We start from the raw sequence: 19,450 nt of genomic DNA, 5'->3' as shown, positions 1-19,450 counted from the left end.
TTATCTTTAAGGCCTCTTGCACACTGCACGCGATTCCGATTCAGATTCCGCTTTTTAATCAGTTTTTACATCCGATTCAGATTCTGATTTGCAGTTTGCTCCCTGCACACTGCAAATCGGAATCTGAATCGGATGTAAAAACTGATTAAAAAGCGGAATCTGAATCTGAATCGCTTGCAGTGTGCAAGAGGCCTAAATGTTCTTATTCTGTTATCTTTTAGAGCAGAGAGGAAGTTCTGAGTTCAGGCCTGCTTTCAAGTATACCAGCCAATTCTTGCACAAACACAGTTCTGCACTATGTAGAGTATACAGGGACCCCAACCGTCCCGTTTTCGCCGGGACGGTCACGGGTTGGGGGAGGGGTCCCGGGTTGGGATACCCCCCCCCCCCCCCCCCCCCTTGTGTCCCGGCTGGCAGCGGAGCCGGAGGTGACAGAAATGATCGAGGCCCCAGCCGGCGGCTTTGGTGTGTGGGATGCGGGTCTGGGGGATAATATTGTCCCTCCGAATGTGCCCCCCAGTGTCCCCCTGTATGCAGAGATAAGAGCGCAGCGGAGCGGGCAGTCTTACCATTCCTCCTCGCGTACCGGGCATCTCTGGCTCTTCTCCGCTTCCTGCGACGTCACAGGAAGTAGATGGAAGCAAGAGAGATGCCCGGTACGAGGAGGAATGGTAAGACTGCCCGCTCCGCTGCGCTCTTATCTCTGCATACAGGGGGACACTGGGGGGCACATTCGGAGGGAGGGAGGGACAATATTATCCCCCAGACCCGCATCCCACACACCAAAGCTGTGGCCTCGATCATTTTTTTTTCACCTCCACACCCATGGGCACCCTCACTCATCTTTTTAATAAATAAATGATAAAATATATATATATATATATATATATATATATATATATATATATATATATATATATATATATATATATATATATATATATATATATATATATATATATATATATATATATATATATATATATTTAATTATTATTATTATTTTATTTTTTAATATATTTTATTATGATTGACTGGGGGTGTGGTTGGGGGTGTGGCTTAAGTGTCCCAGTTTCTCATCTCAAAAAGTTGGGAGGTATGAGAGTATACTTAGTATATGCTGCAGATGTGTGGCTTGTATCCTCAGCAGCCAGTGCCCAGATATTTGCAGATGAATATAATTTTTTCTATGTCACTCTGTAATGAATAACCATCCAACTTCTGCTTTCGATCCTCCAATTTAATAAGCACTAACCGTCCTCCAATTTGATAACCACCAATCGTGTCTAACAGAAAATGGACCAAAGCTTGTTGGCTGCACTTTAGAACTTCATACAAAATTATTACCATGATAGCATTATTAAACCTATACCATGATATGTGCTTGACCGATATTTACTTCCACATTCGTTTTCTTGGTCTGATTGTCGATTAGGAGTAAATTCTTCTGTTAACCAAACATTTTAATAGGTCTTGCTCATGGTTTTGGAGTAAATAAACTATTAGACACAAAAAGACACAAGGACACCGGGAGCCCAATATCGTGTATTAACGTAGTAAAATCTGGTCAAGCGTAGAGAAAATATATACTTACAATTGTGGGTTGCTTTTGAATGCAACCACTATCAATACGTGTGAAGAAAAACGTCTCCACTCGGCCTTGTAGGTCGCTGCTCCCGGAAAAAACACACCATATATCTCTATAATGGTGCAAACTCCACAGGCAGTGGGGTGAAAGTCTAGTATAAAACACTGAGAAGGCGCCCATGAGTTTCATAGCATATAGTATCAAATGCCAGTTTCTCAGAGGTAAGAATATTAGGTCTTACCAGGTATGAAGACTCATGAACAGAAATAGTGATAAACAATTTATTACGCACTTTGGACAACGCGTTTTGCGACCTTACAGTCGCTTCTTCAGGTCAAATATCGTGCTTTGAAAGAATAAGTACAAGGATGGCACTAAGACTTAAACCCTATCATCATATAAGAAATATAGAACATACATAGATGTACAGTAGTTTTTATAAATACATTAAAATTAAATAAGAGACGTTTCCTCAAAGAGAATTAACATCAATTCAACCACTAATTCAGTTATTCTGTTCATAATAGTATATTATGAGCAGATTCTGCTCATAATATACTATTATGAGCAGAATAACTGAATTAGTGGCTTTAGTCAGCAATGGTGGCTTTAGTCAGCAATTGCGCCTTCCATAGTCCTTGGATTGTCTTTAGTTGTCCTAAGGAAGACAGTGTTACTGTTAGGGTGCCTTTAATGCATTACCATAGCTGCATGGCTCGGATTATCATTGTATAAGCAGTGGTGATTATTTCCTGCAGTTTGAGAGGAAAAGCGAGTTGGAGGCATCATGGGAATTAGATTTGCTTAGCTCTGGCTGCTTGTACTGTGTGCGGGGGAGATTGTTCTTTCTTGCATTCCAAGTGCTGATTAAAAGCAAGTGCAGGCAAATAGAGATCTTTATCTGCAGCCTATAAATACCTGTGTTTTGTTTTGTTCTCTTTTCAGGCACTGGTTGCAAACATTGATCTTGGTCCAACCATTCTGGATATCGCTGGCTTTGACCTCAATAAGACCCAGATGGACGGAATGTCCTTCCTCCCTATCTTGGCAAGTTCAGTCGCAGTCTTTGATTAATTGCTGATCTGTTACCATGTTGTATGTTGGAGGGAAATATTACGAGTGGACATCATTCTGCCAGGACTAAATATCTGTTATAATGGGCATTTGTACTTGCAGCAATGTTTTGACATAAAAGTATAAAATCAAGTCTTTATGGAACTCTGCCACACAGGTGATCAAAAAAAGTATCCGACGGGAGATTGCACTACTCATTGAGAGGTTTCTAGATCTATATTGATCTACTGCTCAATAGATGCAAAAAGGCAATTAAATCCTTTCATAAAGGGAGCCAAATTGTAAATACTGCAATCCTTTTAAAATTCTCAAATGGTAATATGGCTCCTTCCATTTCCATAATTATTGTAAAAATGAAGCACTTTTTTTATTACATTATTTTCACTGGAGTTCCTCTTTAAAGGACAACTATAGTAGGATGAATATGGAGGGTTCCATATTTGTCCTTTTAAACAATACTGGTTCCTGGCTGCCTTGCTGATCTATATGGCTGCAGTAGTGTGTAAATAACACCAGAAACAAGCATGCTGCTAATCTTGTCAGATCTGACTATAACGCCTGATATGCTGCATGCTTGTTCAGGGTCTATGGCTGAAAGTATTAGAGGCAGTGGATCAACAGGGTGGCCAGGCAACTGGTATTGCTTAAAATGAAATAAATAAATATGGCAGCCTCCATATCCCTGTCACTTCAGTTGCCCTTTAAAGCGGATCCAAGATGAAAAACTATAACAAGTAACTTGACTATATATCTTATCTAAAGTTTAGATAGTTTACACAGCATATCTAGCTGCAAACAGCTTCAAAAGTTTATGATTATTTATTCCTGTGATACAATGAGGGCAGCCATGTTCTGTTTGTCACATTGTCACAGACTGAGGGCTGGAGATGCTATCAGCTTGCCTGTGTGTAAATTCAGTCCCCTCTCCTCCCTCCTCCCCCTGAAATCAATGGCTAGTAACCTCCTGTTTCTCCTGCCCAGACTGAGCTCCCATAAGCCCTTCCTACAGTGCCAAGGCACAAAAGGAGCTGTGGACAAGGCTTGTTTAGTTTATAGGGAATTAGAGTATTAAAACAAAACAAAGTATTTGGCTTGAGGAGTGAATGCCCTATAAACAACATGAAAGGAACACAATTATGCAATGAGTAAAAGTTTATCTCGGAATAACTTTAATGAATATTACTACTTGATGTTTGTGCACATTTTTGAAGATCACACTGTTCAATATTATCTGTTTTGTTTATACTATGCACATTCCCTAAATTAGTAAATAAAGTTAATTGAAATAAAAATAGAATATTGTATAACTGGTTTGCAGTTCTAGTTTTGAACATGTATTACATTCAGATAAATCCCTTTTTCCCCCTCTTGCAGAAAAACAGCAATGTTACTTGGAGAACAGATATGCTGGTGGAGTACCAAGGAGAAGGATCTAATCGTAGCGACCCCTCGTGTCCAGCTTTGGGTCCTGGGGTCTCTGTATGTATTCTATTACTCGTGGTTCTGTGTCCACATTTGTAATGAGTTCCATTCAACTAAATCTGTGTATGCAAAGCAAAGGTGATGCTACTGAGGAATGGCACGACTAGTAATAACACAGCTGCAGATAGACCACAATACTAAAGAAAATATTTAAGCATATGGAATAGATGGCTTGCATGGACTTTGGTCTTCACTTAGTAACGACAGACCCTGTACGTTTCATGCATTTTTTTGACAATCCTTTTGACTGTTACTACTTTTGTGACTCTTTACTGAAAGGAGTAGCCATTCGATGCCTGCGTGTACCTTTGGGATGCCATGTGGAGTACAGCAGGAACCCTGAGATACCAAGCTCTCTTGTAAAGAAAGCAATGATGATGATTTCTACAGTTCTTTATAAGCTTGCAGTTTCTTTGGCCACACCCCTTCCTGCTTTATGAACCTCATAAATGGCCAACCACTGTAAGGGGCAGTCTACTCAGCCAGTGATGAGACCTTTTAAAGGTGGGATTTACATTGTTCTAAGTGTTGGGACAGTACAGGAGAACCTGAGAAGCCAACCAGCTGACATTACACTATAGGCCAGAACCCTTCAGGAATTCTAATGGTACAGATAAAGAACACATGTAATAACTAGATACTTGTGAATTGCAATTTATCACTGTCCACTCTCTTTTTTTTTTTTTTTTTTTTTTTTTTTTTTCCGTCCAAGCAATGTTTCCCAGACTGTGTGTGTGAAGATGCCTATAACAACACTTACGCCTGTGTGAGGACAGTGGCAGCAGGCCAGAACTTGCAATACTGTGAATTTGATGATGCAGAGGTAAGTTTAACTGGGCACGGCTGTTCAGTGGATGGAAAAAGTTTTTTTCTTTTACTTACCTGGGGCTTCATCCAGCTCTCAGCAGACTTATTAGGTACCTAGGTGTCCTCCCAGTCACCTCCATTGTTCCACTGCCCCCACCCCCACACGTCTGCAACTGAGCCCAATCGCTGGCTATTGCACATGTGGGGCCTGGCTGTGCCTTCCTTGACTGCGCTCCCATGGTCAAGTCTAACAAACTGCACAGAACACTTCTGCCCACGGGAGTGCAATTGAGGAGGAATGTGTGGCTAGGACAGCATTTGTATTACAGCAGCACAACAGAGTGGACCAGGAGGACGCTGAGGTGGCATACAGGTAAAAAGGGCGTGGGGGATTCCCGCTAGTAGAATATCCATAAAATTACAGATATTCTACTTAACCACTTCCCGACCGCCTAACGCACAGAGGCGTCCGGGAAGTGGAGCCCTTAAGGACCGGCCCACCCACAGAGGCGGCGGTCCATTTAAGGGCATGGGCGGAGCGATCGCGTCATCCGTGACGCGATCCTCCGCCGGCGCCTGTCACCGCTCGCCCGCCGCAACATCCCGCCGGCTATACGGAAGCGCCGGCGGGATGTTAACCCCGCGATCGCCGCATACAAAGTGTATAATACACTTTGTAATGTTTACAAAGTGTATTATACAGGCTGCCTCCTGCCCTGGTGGTCCCAGTGTCCGAGGGACCACCAGGGCAGGCTGCAGCCACCCTAGTCTGCACCCAAGCACACTGATTTCTCCCCCCCCCCCCTGCCCCAGATCGCCCACAGCACCCCTCAGACCCCCGCCCACCCCCCAGACCCCTGTTTGCACCCAATCACCCCCCTAATCACCCATCAATCACTCCCTGTCACGATCTGTCAATGCGTCATCCGTGACGCGATCCTCCGCCGGCGCCTGTCACCGCTCGCCCGCCGCAACATCCCGCCGGCTATACGGAAGCGCCGGCGGGATGTTAACCCCGCGATCGCCGCATACAAAGTGTATAATACACTTTGTAATGTTTACAAAGTGTATTATACAGGCTGCCTCCTGCCCTGGTGGTCCCAGTGTCCGAGGGACCACCAGGGCAGGCTGCAGCCACCCTAGTCTGCACCCAAGCACACTGATTTCTCCCCCCCCCCTGCCCCAGATCGCCCACAGTACCCCTCAGACCCCCGCCCACCCCCCAGACCCCTGTTTGCACCCAATCACCCCCCTAATCACCCATCAATCACTCCCTGTCACGATCTGTCAATGCTATTTTTTTTTTTTATCTCCCCCCTGCCCACTGCCCCCTCCTGATCACCCCCCCACCCCTCAGATTCTCCCCAGACCCCCCCCCCCTGTGTACTGTATGCATCTATCTCCCCTGATCACCTGTCAATCACCTGTCAATCACCCATCAATCACCCCCTGTCACTGCCACCCATCAATCAGCCCCTAACCTGGCCCTTGCGGGCAATCTGATCACCCACCCAAATCAATAGATCGCCCGCAGATCCGACATCAGATCACCACCCAAACGCAGTGTTTAAATCTGTTCTCTACCCTAAACACCCACTAATTACCCATCAATCACCACCTGTCACTGTTACCCATCAGATCAGACCCTAATCTGCCCCTTGCGGGCACCCAATCACCCGCCTACACGCTCAGATTGCCCTCAGACCCCCCCCTTATCAATTCGCCAGTGCATTAGTTACATCTGTTCTTCCCTGTAATAACCCACTGATCACGTGTCAATCACCCATCAATCACCCCCTGGCACTGCCACCCATCAATCACCCCCTGGCACTGCCACCCATCAATCACCCCCTGTCACTGCCACTCATCAATCAGCCCCTAACCTGCCCCTTGCGGGCAATCTGATCACCCACCCACACCAATAGTTCGCCCGCAGATCCGACGTCAGATCACCTCCCAAGGGCAGTGTTTATATCTGTTCTCTACCCTAAACACCCACTAATTACCCATCAATCACCCCCTGTCACTGCTACCTATCAGATTAGACCCCTATCTGCCCCTAGGGCACTCAATTACCCGCCCACACCCTCAGAATGCCCTCAGGCCCCAGCCCTGATCACCTCGCCAGTGCATTGCTTGCATCTATTCCCCCCCTCTAATCACACCTTGAGACACCCATCAATCACCTCCTGTCACCCCCTAGCACACCTACCCATCAGATCAGGCCCTAATTTGCCCCGTGTGGGCTCCTGATCACTCGGCCAAACCCTCAGATCCCCCTCAGACCCCCTTCCGATCACCTCCCCAGTGCATTGATTGCATCTATTTTCCCCTCTAACCACCCCCTGAGACACCCATCAATCACCTCCTGTCACCCCCCCCCCCCCCTAGCACTCCTATCCATCAGATCAGGCCCAATACAACCTGTCATCTAAAAGGCCACCCTGCATATAACCGGTTCCACAAAATTCGCCCCCTCATAGACCACCTGTCATCAAAATTTGCAGATGCTTATACCCCTGAACAGTCATTTTGAGACATTTGGTTTCCAGACTACTCACGGTTTTGGGCCCGTAAAATGCCAGGGCGGTATAGGAACCCCAGAAACGGACCCCATTTTAGAAAAAAGACACCCCAATGTATTCTGTTAGGTGTATGACGAGTTCATAGAAGATTTTATTTTTTGTCAAAAGTCAGCGGAAATTGATTTTTTTTTTTTTTTCACAAAGTGTCATTTTTCACTAACTTGTGACAAAAAATAAAATCTTCTATGAACTCGCCATACACCTAACGGAATACCTTGGGGTGTCTTCTTTCTAAAATGGGGTCACTTGTGGGGTTCCTATACTGCCCTGGCATTTTAGGGGCCCTAAACCGTGAGGAGTAGTCTAGAAAACAAATGCCTCAAAATGACCTGTGATTAGGACGTTGGGCCCCTTAGCGCACCTAGGCTGCAAAAAAGTGTCACACATGTGGTATCGCCGTACTCAGGAGAAGTAGTATAATGTGTTTTGGGGTGTATTTTTACACATACCCATGCTGGGTGGGAGAAATCTCTCTGTAAATGGACAATTGTGTGTAAAAAAAATAATCAAACAATTGTCATTTACAGAGGTATTTCTCCCACCCAGCATGGGTATGTGTAAAAATACACCCCAAAACACATTATACTACATCTCCCGAGAAGATTTTATTTTTTGTCACAAGTTAGCGGAAATTGATTTTAATTGTGTTTTTTCACAAAGTGTCATTTTCTGCTAACTTGTGACAAAAAATAAAATCTTCTATGAACTCACCATACTCCTAACGGAATACCTTGGGGTGTCTTCTTTCTAAAATGGGGTCATTTGTGGGGTTCCTATACTGCCCTGGCATTTTAGGGGCCCTAAACCGTGAGGAGTAGTCTTGAAACGAAATTTCTCAAAATGACCTGTGAAATCCTAAAGGTACTCATTGGACTCTGGGCCCTTTAGCGCAGTTAGGGTGCAAAAAAGTGCCACACATGTGGTATCGCCGTACTCGGGAGAAGTAGTATAATGTGTTTTGGGGTGTATTTTTACACATACCCATGCTGAGTGGGAGAAAGATCTCTGTAAATGGACAATTGTGTGTAAAAAAAAATCAAACAATTGTCATTTACAGAGATATTTCTCCCACCCAGCATGGGTATGTGTAAAAATACACCCCAAAACACATTATACTACTTCTCCTGAGTACGGCAATACCACATGTGTGGCACTTTTTTGCAGCCTAACTGCGCTAAGGGGCCCAAAGTCCAATGAGCACCTTTAGGCTTTACAGGGGTGCTTACAATTTAGCACCCCCCAAAATGTCAGGACAGTAAACACACCCCACAAATGACCCCATTTTGGAAAGTAGACCCTTCAAGGTATTCAGAAAGGGGCATGGTGAGTCCGTGGCAGATTTCATTTTTTTTTTTGTCGCAAGTTAGAAGAAATGGAAACTTTTTTTTTTTTGTCACAAAGTGTCATTTTCCGCTTACTTGTGACAAAAAATAATATCTTCTATGAACTCACTATGCCTCTCAGTGAATACTTTGGGATGTCTTCTTTCCAAAATGGGGTCATTTGGGGGGTATTTATACTATCCTGGAATTCTAGCCCCTCATGAAACATGACAGGGGGTCAGAAAAGTCATAGATGCTTGAAAATGGGAAAATTCACTTTTTGCACCATAGTTTGTAAACGCTATAACTTTTACCCAAACCAATAAATATACACTGAATGGGTTTTTTTTAATCAAAAACATGTTTGTCCACATTTTTCGCGCTGCATGTATACAGAAATTTTACTTTATTTGAAAACTGTCAGCACAGAAAGTTAAAAAAATCATTTTTTTTGCCAAAATTCATGTCTTTTTTGATGAATATAATAAAAAGTAAAAATCGCAGGAGCAATCAAATAGCACCAAAAGAAAGCTTTATTAGTGACAAGAAAAGGAGCCAAAATTCATTTAGGTGGTAGGTTGTATGAGCGAGCAATAAACCGTGAAAGCTGCAGTGGTCTGAATGGAAAAAAAGTGGCCGGTCCTTAAGGGGTAGAAAGCCCTAGGTCCTCAAGTGGTTAATTCCGTTAGTAAAATTTTGGTAATCTTTACCAAGATTTTACCATGTCTTCAACTAACCCTACTCTCACACAGAACCCTCCCTCTACCGATGCCTAGCACTTAACCACCCCCCTTCTAACCTTAACCACTTGCCGACCGCACGCTTATACCGTGCGTCGGCAAAGTGGCAGCTGCAGGACCAGCGACGCAGTACTGCGTCGCCAGCTGCAGGCTGATTAATCAGGAAGCAGCCGCTCGCGCGAGTGGCTGCTTCCTGTCAATTCACGGCGGGGGGGCTCCGTGAATAGCCTGCGGGCCGCCGATGGCGGCTCGCAGGCTAAATGTAAACACAAACGGAAATAATCCGCTTTGTTTACATTGTACGGCGCTGCTGCGCCGTAAGGCAGATCGGCGATCCCCGGCCAATCAGCGGCCGGGGATCGCCGCCATGTGACAGGGGACGTCCTGTCACTGGCTGCACAGGACGGATAGCGTCCTGTGCAGCCCCGATCTCCGGGGGGGGGGGGGGGGGGTTGCAGGTAGGAGAGGGAGGGGGGAATTTCGCCGCGGAGGGGGGCTTTGAGGTGCCCCCCACCCGCCAGCCACACGCAGGCAGAAGAGATCGGACCCCCCCAGCACATCATCCCCCTAGTGGGGAAAAAAGGGGGGCAATCTGATCTCTCTGCCTGCACCCTGATCTGTGCTGGGGGCTGCAGAGCCCACCCAGCACAGATCACTAAACACAGCGCTGGTCCTTAAGGGGGGGGTAAAGGGTGGGTCATCAAGTGGTTAACCAAACCCTGCTGCAAAAAAAAAAAAAAAAAAAAAGTAAATTGGATGTTGGGCAGAGTGTAAATCAAACTATTGCTACTTTATAAATGAACCATTACGGTAAATATCAGAGAATTACCAATTTTTCATGGTACTATTTTTTTTTTTCTTTTTAATGTTGAAACACAGGTCTTTGTGGAGGTCTACAATCTGACAGGAGACCCGAACCAGTTGACAAACATTGCCAAGAGCATAGACAAAGATATCCTAGAGAAGATGAACCATCGGCTAATGATACTGCAGTCGTGCAGTGGACAGTCGTGCCGGAGTCCGGGAGTCTTCGATCCCAGGTAATCCACTTCTTGACATAGTTCACCTCCCCTTAATTTAGTAGTTTTGTTACATTTCTGTTTAGGCTCAAAATTTTATTGAAGTCTCTTATCAGCAATGTTTCAGATAATGAAAATGTATAGTATAAAAAATGAAACCCAATCTTATAAGTAACACAAGCAAAAGGCAATTGGTAGTTTTCAGTTTCAAGCATGGTAAATTTCTGTCATTCATATTTTTGATGGAACACTATGGTTCAAACACTAAAGTCAGAACAGAGGTCATAAGACTGCAGCCATAGACACAGACTCTATACAAACATGTAGATACAGAAGAGAAGGCAGGAGGAATACAACAAATGGAACGTGGAGAGGAATGCACAATACACAGAGTTCTTACCTTATGTGAGTTTTCCATGAGTCCGGTATACTATAAGATTTCCTTTTATATTTTTGTAGGAAATCCCACATAGGCTCATATGTATTAAATATTTTATTTTTGTGCAAATCAGAGATGACCAACTTTCAACAAGTGGGTCTTGATTAATTAAAAAGTTGTTTTTGTTTTTTTTGTTTTTTTTTACCATTTCATATTTGTGTCATAATCAGGTACAGACAGTCACACAGTTCTTCATGTACAAAATACACAATGATGTTTTTTGTTATTACACTTTTGTTGTTCAATGTTACAGTATTGTATAAACTATTATAAGTAGTTTAAAACCCTTTATAAAAGCAAATTGAAAACAACCAAAAAACATTGTTTACACTACATGTCTAATTTAAAGGGACTCCGAGCTCACCCAAAAAAAGAAAGTTGTACTCACCAGGGGCTTTCTCCAGCCCAGTGCTGGTCGGGAGGTCCCACGCCGGCACTCTGCCGAGTGTCGCCCGGGCTGCGGCCTGTCAGCCATTCCGGAGCGGGGAGAAGGAGAGGAGCCAGGACGCCGGCGTGGGACCTCCCGACCAGCACTGGGCTGGAGAAAGCCCCTGGTGAGTACAACTTTCTTTTTTTGGGTGAGCTCGGAGTCCCTTTAAGGGTGTCTGAAAGTAAATCATTTATCCATGTTTAAAGGATACCAGATGTGAATTAAGCTAGAGAAACGGGGGCAGGCATATACTGTTACCTGACCTGATGCCTACCGCTCCCCCCGTTCTCCTCTCTGCCTCTGCAGTCTACTTAAATGCCCCTCTAGCAACCTCTTCTGGGTCATCAGAGTTGGGCATAGGCCGACCGGCCAGGCTGCGAGCATCCTACAGCATGCGCCCATGGCCAGGAACGCATTGCGCATGACGTCACTACATTATGCGCATGACATTATGCGCAGTGCGCTCTCAGCCACGCACTGTTGGACGCACCCAGCCAGCGCTTGCGCAGTAGTGTAACCATTTCTACTGTGCATGTACAGAACGCTCCCATCCATGGATGTGAAACCAAGGTCGTGCATGGCTGGTGTTGCACATGCGCAGTGGCTGCTGATTTGTACAGTTGACAGAGGGGTGCTGTGGGTGACTGGAGCATCACAGAATCACAGTGAGGGTACAGAAGGACTGCAGGGGGCTGGAAGAAGCCCAGGTAAGTTAAACTGTTTTTACTATTCAGTTTAGGTACCCTTTAAGTTAGTCCATTCACACGTTTGTGCTGTATTACACTTCTGTTCCCTCCTCACATGTAACGATTCCCTCGGCACTTATACTTTCAGTGCAGATCCCGGTCATTCCTTCAGAACACATGGAGGGCAGGGTAGAGATCTCCATGAACTAATTGTTACTGTAAACAATGCAAGTGACACTCCAGTATCTTAAAACAGGGCTAAAATCCATAATGTAAGTATACATACACTTCCTATAACAGTGATGGGTAACCTTGGCACTCCAGCTGTGGTGGAACTACAAGTCCCATGAGGCATTGCAAATACTCTGACAGCTCTAAGCATAACTCTGGGAGGCAGATGCATGATGGGATTTGTAGATTTGGCACAGCTGGAGTGCCACGGTTAGCAATCACTGTCCTATAAGATTATCCGTTAGCTGTGTCTCTGCACGATGCAGGAAGCCTGTAGGTGAAATGTTCAGTGTGAGGTGGTGGAATGTCTGTCAGGTTAAACCCGTGCTGTGCTCTGAGATCAGATGCCACTATACACATGGCAACATTACGGAAGTTTTCGTACATAGAAGAGATTCAGGCATGCTCTTTAATTCCGTTTTATGGCTGACCGTATCACAAAAAGTGTTTGGATGTCGATTTGAACATGGATATTCATACTTTGAAATTATTTCAGTAAGCATTCTTATTATCAAGGGAAAACCATATTCAGAGACTAATTACAATAACTTATGTAACTGTATGGACCATGTTTTACTTGGTGTTATCCTGGTGTTTCCCTTCTGTTAAGTGCAAATGAACTGATGTGATGAGATAATCATATCTATAGATCTAATTCTACACAGAACTTTCCTGAAGCCCCATATTCTTGTTTTTGGTTTTATGGGTCTAGGTTTGAAGTTGCAGTTGTCTTTCCTGAAGCCCCATATTCTTGTTTTTGGTTTTATGGGTCTAGGTTTGAAGTTGCAGTTGTCTTTCCTGAAGCCCCATATTCTTGTTTTTGGTTTTATGGGTCTAGGTTTGAAGTTGCAGTTGTCTTTGCATCTGCTGCTGCACTTCATAGATGTTTAAAAGACTTACGAGGCCAAATAATAAAAAAAAAATAATAATTCTGCACCTGCATGAATTATGAATGTAGTCCCCCCGGGCTGGCTCCCAACTCCACAGCTCGGGTTAGGCTGCCATGCCTCCTGAAAAATGGCCGACGAAGGTTGCCGTGGCTGCGCAGTCTGCATAGACGTGAGTGCGGCTGCACAGCTCTATGGCCTTCTCTTCCCCCCCCCCCCTTCCCCCCGATCCACGCACAGGAGACGGTTTGTCGCGTGGATCGGGGGGAGGCCCTAGAGCTGCGCAGCCGCACTCGCGTTTATGTGGACTGCGCAGCCACAGCAACCTCCGGTGGCCATTTTTGAGGAGGCATGAGAGCCCGACCCAGACTGTGGGGTCGGGATCCGGGGGGGGGGGTTACATTGAGCAGCGGGGACCCGGCGGAACTACACGGAGGGCGCGGATGGTAAATTACAGTTTCCTTTTAAACCTAATAAGTTGCCAAAATATATAAAATCACACATAATGAAGTGTGATTTTCTCACCCCTAGGGTCTGTATTCCACATATGGTCTTCAAATCCCTGCAGCCAGTGTGATTTTTGTTTTCTTTCCAAACCATAGTTGCAAAGGATGCTGGGGGATTGATGTCATAACTCCACCCCCTATGTCCATGTGATCTAATCCACTCAGGTAGGCAGGCATCTGAAATAATAATTATAGCAAACAGACAGGATAAGACAGGCTGCAGCAGTTCTCCTGTGTCTCCACTCTTACACACTGTGAAAAGAGATGTAATTTGATCCAGGTAGTTATATAGCAGGGGAGGACACCATGCTGAGGGTGTAATTTGGCAAGGCTTCAGCATGAGGAGAGAGAAATGTAGTGCTACTACAGATAGACTTGTTTGTTCTATCCCCTACGATGTACCAGATGTAAACTTTATATGTTCATCTAACTGTACACCATGCATAACTACACATACTGTATGTATTGCCATTCAAAACATTTATTGGCTGGAGGTGCTCTTTAAAACAATCATTGTGCATTGTGGTAGTACGGAGTGAGGTCCCCTACTGGTTGTCCACAGGAGTTCTGTATTCTTTGTGAGAGTATTTGAAGCTATGCTTATTTCTGCTCTACAGACACAATCTTGGGAATAGCATCATGTGAACCCCCCCAACCTGCTGTACAATGCTTTATTTTGACTGAGTTGCACAGTGATGATGAATTTTTTTTTTTTTCCCTTCCAGGTATCGGTTTGATCCACAGATGATGTTTGTGAACCTGAATCAGCAGGACCATGAGCTACCGAGGAAATACCTGAGGTGGCGCAGCCGACTTTAGAGTTCTGTTTGCCCATTCATCATTGGTGAAGTAACGAAGCTGCTCTATTGGCTGTCCGCTTTGGAAGGTTCAGTGAACTGGCTTAATGCTGTCTTTGTGCAGGATCTAATCGGAAACTGGCTGCCTATGTGAAATCTGTCAATTGTAAGCACTCTGGGTGTGTGAATGTTTTCTTCAGACGTCTGTCTTCACAGTTGAGCTTTATATGATTGGCATGCTCACTGCTGACTGGTTGGATGGCGGCATTTAAGGTTCTATTCTCCATGATAAAGGGAACATGCAATTTTACTCCTTTCCTTTCCTTCTTGAAGCACTGAATCCTTCACTGACCGTTATCTGATTATCCAGTCTCATGCATCTCTAGTAAATTTATTTTTTTAACAAAATGAGTATTTTTCTGAAAAAAAAATTGTTAGATCTTGTACAAGCACTTAAAGAAGCAATTATTAATCAACCCCCATACTTATAAATTTACACCACATTTGTCAGTTTGCTAAACCTCATGATAAATTATTGGTTACATAAAAAAGACAGTTGTTCATTTAAAGCATGCGGAATGCAACTTTTTTTTCCCCTTTATTTAAGAAATGTTACTATAGGCCAAGTGGCATAAATACTACTCCATAGCCCTTATGCAATTCACCCGTTCTCTTGAGTTTTCTCCTAAGAGATCATTTTTCATCTTGTATTTAAAATAATTTTTCAGCACTTTGCAATTGAAAGTACCAAAAAAGTTGATAAATTACCATCAAAATATTTGTATTTTCTTGCTTGCTGGAGGTTTAAAGGGCATTTTATTGAAAGTTGGGAAAATATAACTTAGGAGAAAAATGAAACTCAGTTTGAAAATGAAAGCTTTATTTGTAGTTGGGTGTGGGGTCCAGATGGGGGGGCGACTCTTTACAAGTTATGCAAATCAAGGATATAGTGTTCATATCTGTCCTCCTACCAAGAAACCTGGAAACTATTTCTCTTGAGTAGCATGGGAAGTGCTTACTGTTCATGAGCTTGTAATGTCTTAACATGAGACACTGATCATTAGTGCTCCATACTTGCATTGCTAATGTCACCCCGAGTGTATATATCGTACAGTGTTACTCAGTGCAAAAACTGATAGTAAACCAGATGCAGTTTCTTCACCCACCTGTAGTAAGGGTGCTACTGTAATTTGGGTGGCAGGGATAGCTGCTAGTAGAATATCGGTAATGATCTTTCACTGTAGCTAAACTTAACCCTCTTCTCACAGGAGCCCTCCCAATATTGATGCCTAACTGCCCCTCCATTCTACCGCAGTTTCCTCTGATATCTGCGCCGTCTTTGCTGCTAAAAAAAAAAAAAAAAAAACCTTCGGCGATATCCACACCTCCTTAACCACTGGGCACTGCTATAGTCGCAAATAACATTGCGGTCTAAGTTTCTACTGAAGTGTTGCAGGCAAATTGCCTGCTTCAGTCTCTAAGTGTTGTTTAAAACTGTTAACACTGCTTGTGCTGTGCTGTCTCTCTTGGCATACCTCTGCATCTCTTGTCAGCACTTCACCAAACAAGGATTACAGGAATATGGACTAGTGATAACCCATTTTGCTACAAACAATAGGCATAACAATTCTGTATTTTAAAAATGCAGTTATATTGTATCATTGATCAGTGTTGCATTTAAGTCTAATTGCACAAACGCTTCAAGTAGGTTATAACATGGCACTTACAGTGTTCCAGAGCTGAGGGAAAAATTTTTTTATACTCGCTCGCAGCTTCCTCCAGCAACTATTTTTTTTAATTTATCTTCTCCCCGCTCCCCCCCCCCCCCCCCCGCAAGCAAATGACTGCGATCAACTGTCATAGGCTTCAGCCTATGGCAGCGGATCGCCTCTGTGTGTCCCGTGTACAGTGCTGCCGTAGATTGCAGCGCTGTACTAATGTAAATGGGTTTCGCCATCTAACAGTCTCCTAGCGGCGATGCGCGCGCAATCCCCTGCAATCTCCGCCCCTAGGACTTCACGACAATTGGTGTGGAGTGGTCCTGGGGCTGCCGCTGCATGGAGGGGTTGGCAAAAGGTTAAATACGTGCGAGTTCCTCAGCGTCCTCCCGCAGCGTCAGTCTGGGTCTAGTGCGCATGCGCGGGAGGTCTGCGCATGTGCAGAAGACCCAGACAAGACTCGACTGAGCCAGTTACCAGGGCTGAATGCTAGACTGCGGGAGGACGGTGAGGGACTCTCACGTATTTAAGGTGCTGGAAGAAGCCGCGGGTGAGTATCAATTTTTTTTTCCACAGCTCTGGTACACTTTCAGAAAGTAGTAGCTTTGGTAGCTGAAAAGCAGGTCACAAATATTTAGGGTTTTTATTTGTTTTACTGTAAACCAAGACTACTACAATAATGCCTGTAATTTCCCATGGATCTAGATCTATCTGCCTCCTAACTGCTACATAATCCTGTTCATGACTTTGACCCCACAATCCTATTCTTCTTGTAAAATGATAGTGGGACTTTTGTTTTATATATTGTAGGGATGTAGGAGTTTTACTGTCATTTCCTTTCACTTGAGCCAGAAGGGAAACTCATTTCAAGAGAAGACTGCTCATGTTTTTAATTCTCTGTACAGCAAACCCAACCAGTACAGGTTTGGTCAGGGGTACAGCAGTCCATGGCATTGGTATTTCCACTTGCCATAGATACAAAATACCTGTTATGGGCAGTCCCAGAATAATCCTGCAGAGTTTTGGAACTTCTGCCATATATCTGTATACTGGTATGTCCTCCTAATGGTTTTTATTTTTGCCATGTTCTGTTTCATAATCTGTTTTACAGCCTAGAAATGTGTGCGTAACTTAAAGGGATACTGTGGGGGGGGGGGGGGGGGGGGGGGGGTCGGGGGAAAATGAGCTGAACTTACCCGGGGCTCCTAATGGTCCCCCGCAGACATCCTGTGTTGGCGCAGCCACTCCCAAATGCTCCGGCCCCGCCTCCAGTTCAATTCTGGAATTTCTGACTTTAAAGTCAGAAAATCACTGCGCCTGCACGCCCGTGTCCTCGCTCCCGCTGATGTCACCAGGAGTGTACTGCGCAGACACAGACCATACTGGGCCTGCGCTGTGTGCTCTTGATGACATCAGCGGGATCGAGGACACGGCAACGCAGGCGCAGTGGTTTTCTGACTTTAAAGTCTGAAATTCCAGAAGTGAACCGGAGGCGGGGCCGGAGCATCGGCTGCGCCAACACAGGATGTCTGTGGGGGACCATTAGAAGCCCCGGGTAAGTTCAACTCATTTTCCCCTGACCCCCCCTACAGTATCACTTTAACTAGCACACAGGCTTACTGGGCTACAGAACATGTCAGTGTGTGCAGACGATATTCTCTGTTAGCTAGAGATAATTTTAGAAAACAATATTGTTTATTCCTATGCATTTCTGTTGTACCAGGACTGAGAGCTGGTGCACAGAACACCGGTTCTGAGCTTTTTTTTTTTTTTTTTTTTAAACGCTTGGGTATAGAAAACCGCTTGGCTAATGTATTTCAATGGGCAGGTGCACACCAGAGCGTCTCTTTTCCCCTCAAACGCAAACTCTTGATTTCTGAGGTGTTTCTGCCTCAATGTAAAAGAATAGGTAATTTGAAAACTGCTCTGAAAAGCGCTAGATCAGTTTTTGTTACAGAAGCTGTTCAGTTACAGCTTTAATGTAACAAAATATAAAATCTGCTACACAAAAACGCTAAAAAAAAACCACTAGGCACGTTAAGTGCTTTCTAAACATGCCTAGAATCGCTGTCAAAATCTGCTTCAAAAACCGCTAGTGTTTGTAGATCTGCTAGCGGTTTTGGTGTGCACTGGAGGAGGTCATCGCTTCAGATGTGCAAGCCATTTAAAAGTAGGGCCCTGTACAGGACTGCTAAGAGATGCTCTCTGGAATGTGTCATAATTAGGCCACACTGACTGTGCAATCTTACCAACATGTATGCAGTAGAAGACCAGCAGATTGGATGGAAATGGATATTTTTTTCCATGTGGGATGTTGTACAGTATATAGTCAACATAATGCCTAGTACACACCATACAATTTTCTGTTATGCTGGGTACACATGTTGCGATTTCCTGCTCGATCCACAGGATCGATTGTTTCCGACATGTTCGATTGGATTTTGATTGATACAGCCAGGGCTGTGGAGTCGGTCCAAAAATCCACCGACTCCGACTCCTCAGTTTAGGATTCCACCGACTCCACGACTCCTCTAATTTGCATATTACAATTTTGTTGATTAAAAATATGTAACATGAAATTCGTCTCTTAACTGCCAACGCTTAGGAATTTTACAAGACAACTGAAGTGAGAAGGATATGTAGACTACTATATTTATCCCCTTCGAACTAAAACTAGTCCTTGGTAAGAGTACTTGTAAAAGGTACAAACCGGAACAAAGAACATCTATCAGGCCCTAGGCAATGTAAGTGTGGGTACATGTAAGAATGATGTGCAGGTACTCTGCAGGGGAAGGAGGAGATTGTAAACAGACAACACCTCTGTGTTCAATGTGCACAGCATTCTCAGTGGATTCCCTGCAGCTCTGTGGGGAGTGCATATGTAGAGTATAGTACTACTGTGTAACAAAGTAAACCTGAGACAGATTGAATTAAAGTTTTATACATACCTGGGGCTTCCTCCAGCCGCCTTCAGGATAATCAGTCCCTCGTTGTCCTCCTCCACCACCTGGATCTTCTGCTATGAGTCCAGGTACTTGAGCCAGTCAGGCGTAGTGCGCATGCACACACTCCGCCACCAGGAGCATACTACACCTGTGCAGCACTATTGCGCAGGTGCAGAATGTTCCTGGCTGTGGGA

At 44.5% G+C, this 19,450-nt stretch overlaps 1 protein-coding gene across 1 annotated transcript in view; it reads left to right on the top strand.

The window, feature by feature from the left end:
* The window catches only part of GNS (glucosamine (N-acetyl)-6-sulfatase), a 49,582-nt gene extending 32,128 nt beyond the window's left edge, over positions 1 to 17,454 (top strand). The window contains exons 10-14 of the mRNA XM_068276749.1: positions 2,534 to 2,635; positions 4,037 to 4,141; positions 4,857 to 4,967; positions 10,478 to 10,638; positions 14,522 to 17,454. Coding sequence (XP_068132850.1) covers positions 2,534 to 2,635; positions 4,037 to 4,141; positions 4,857 to 4,967; positions 10,478 to 10,638; positions 14,522 to 14,615 — 573 coding nt within the window. The 3' untranslated portion in view covers positions 14,616 to 17,454. The remainder of the gene's footprint in view (positions 1 to 2,533; positions 2,636 to 4,036; positions 4,142 to 4,856; positions 4,968 to 10,477; positions 10,639 to 14,521) is intronic.
* The last annotated feature ends 1,996 nt before the right edge of the window (positions 17,455 to 19,450 follow it).

Source organism: Hyperolius riggenbachi, chromosome 3 (assembly GCF_040937935.1).
Source record: "Hyperolius riggenbachi isolate aHypRig1 chromosome 3, aHypRig1.pri, whole genome shotgun sequence".
NCBI classification, from domain to species: domain Eukaryota; kingdom Metazoa; phylum Chordata; class Amphibia; order Anura; family Hyperoliidae; genus Hyperolius; species Hyperolius riggenbachi.
The sequence above is the reverse complement of the archived record's forward strand: the minus strand, read 5'-3'. Positions and strand labels throughout refer to the sequence as shown.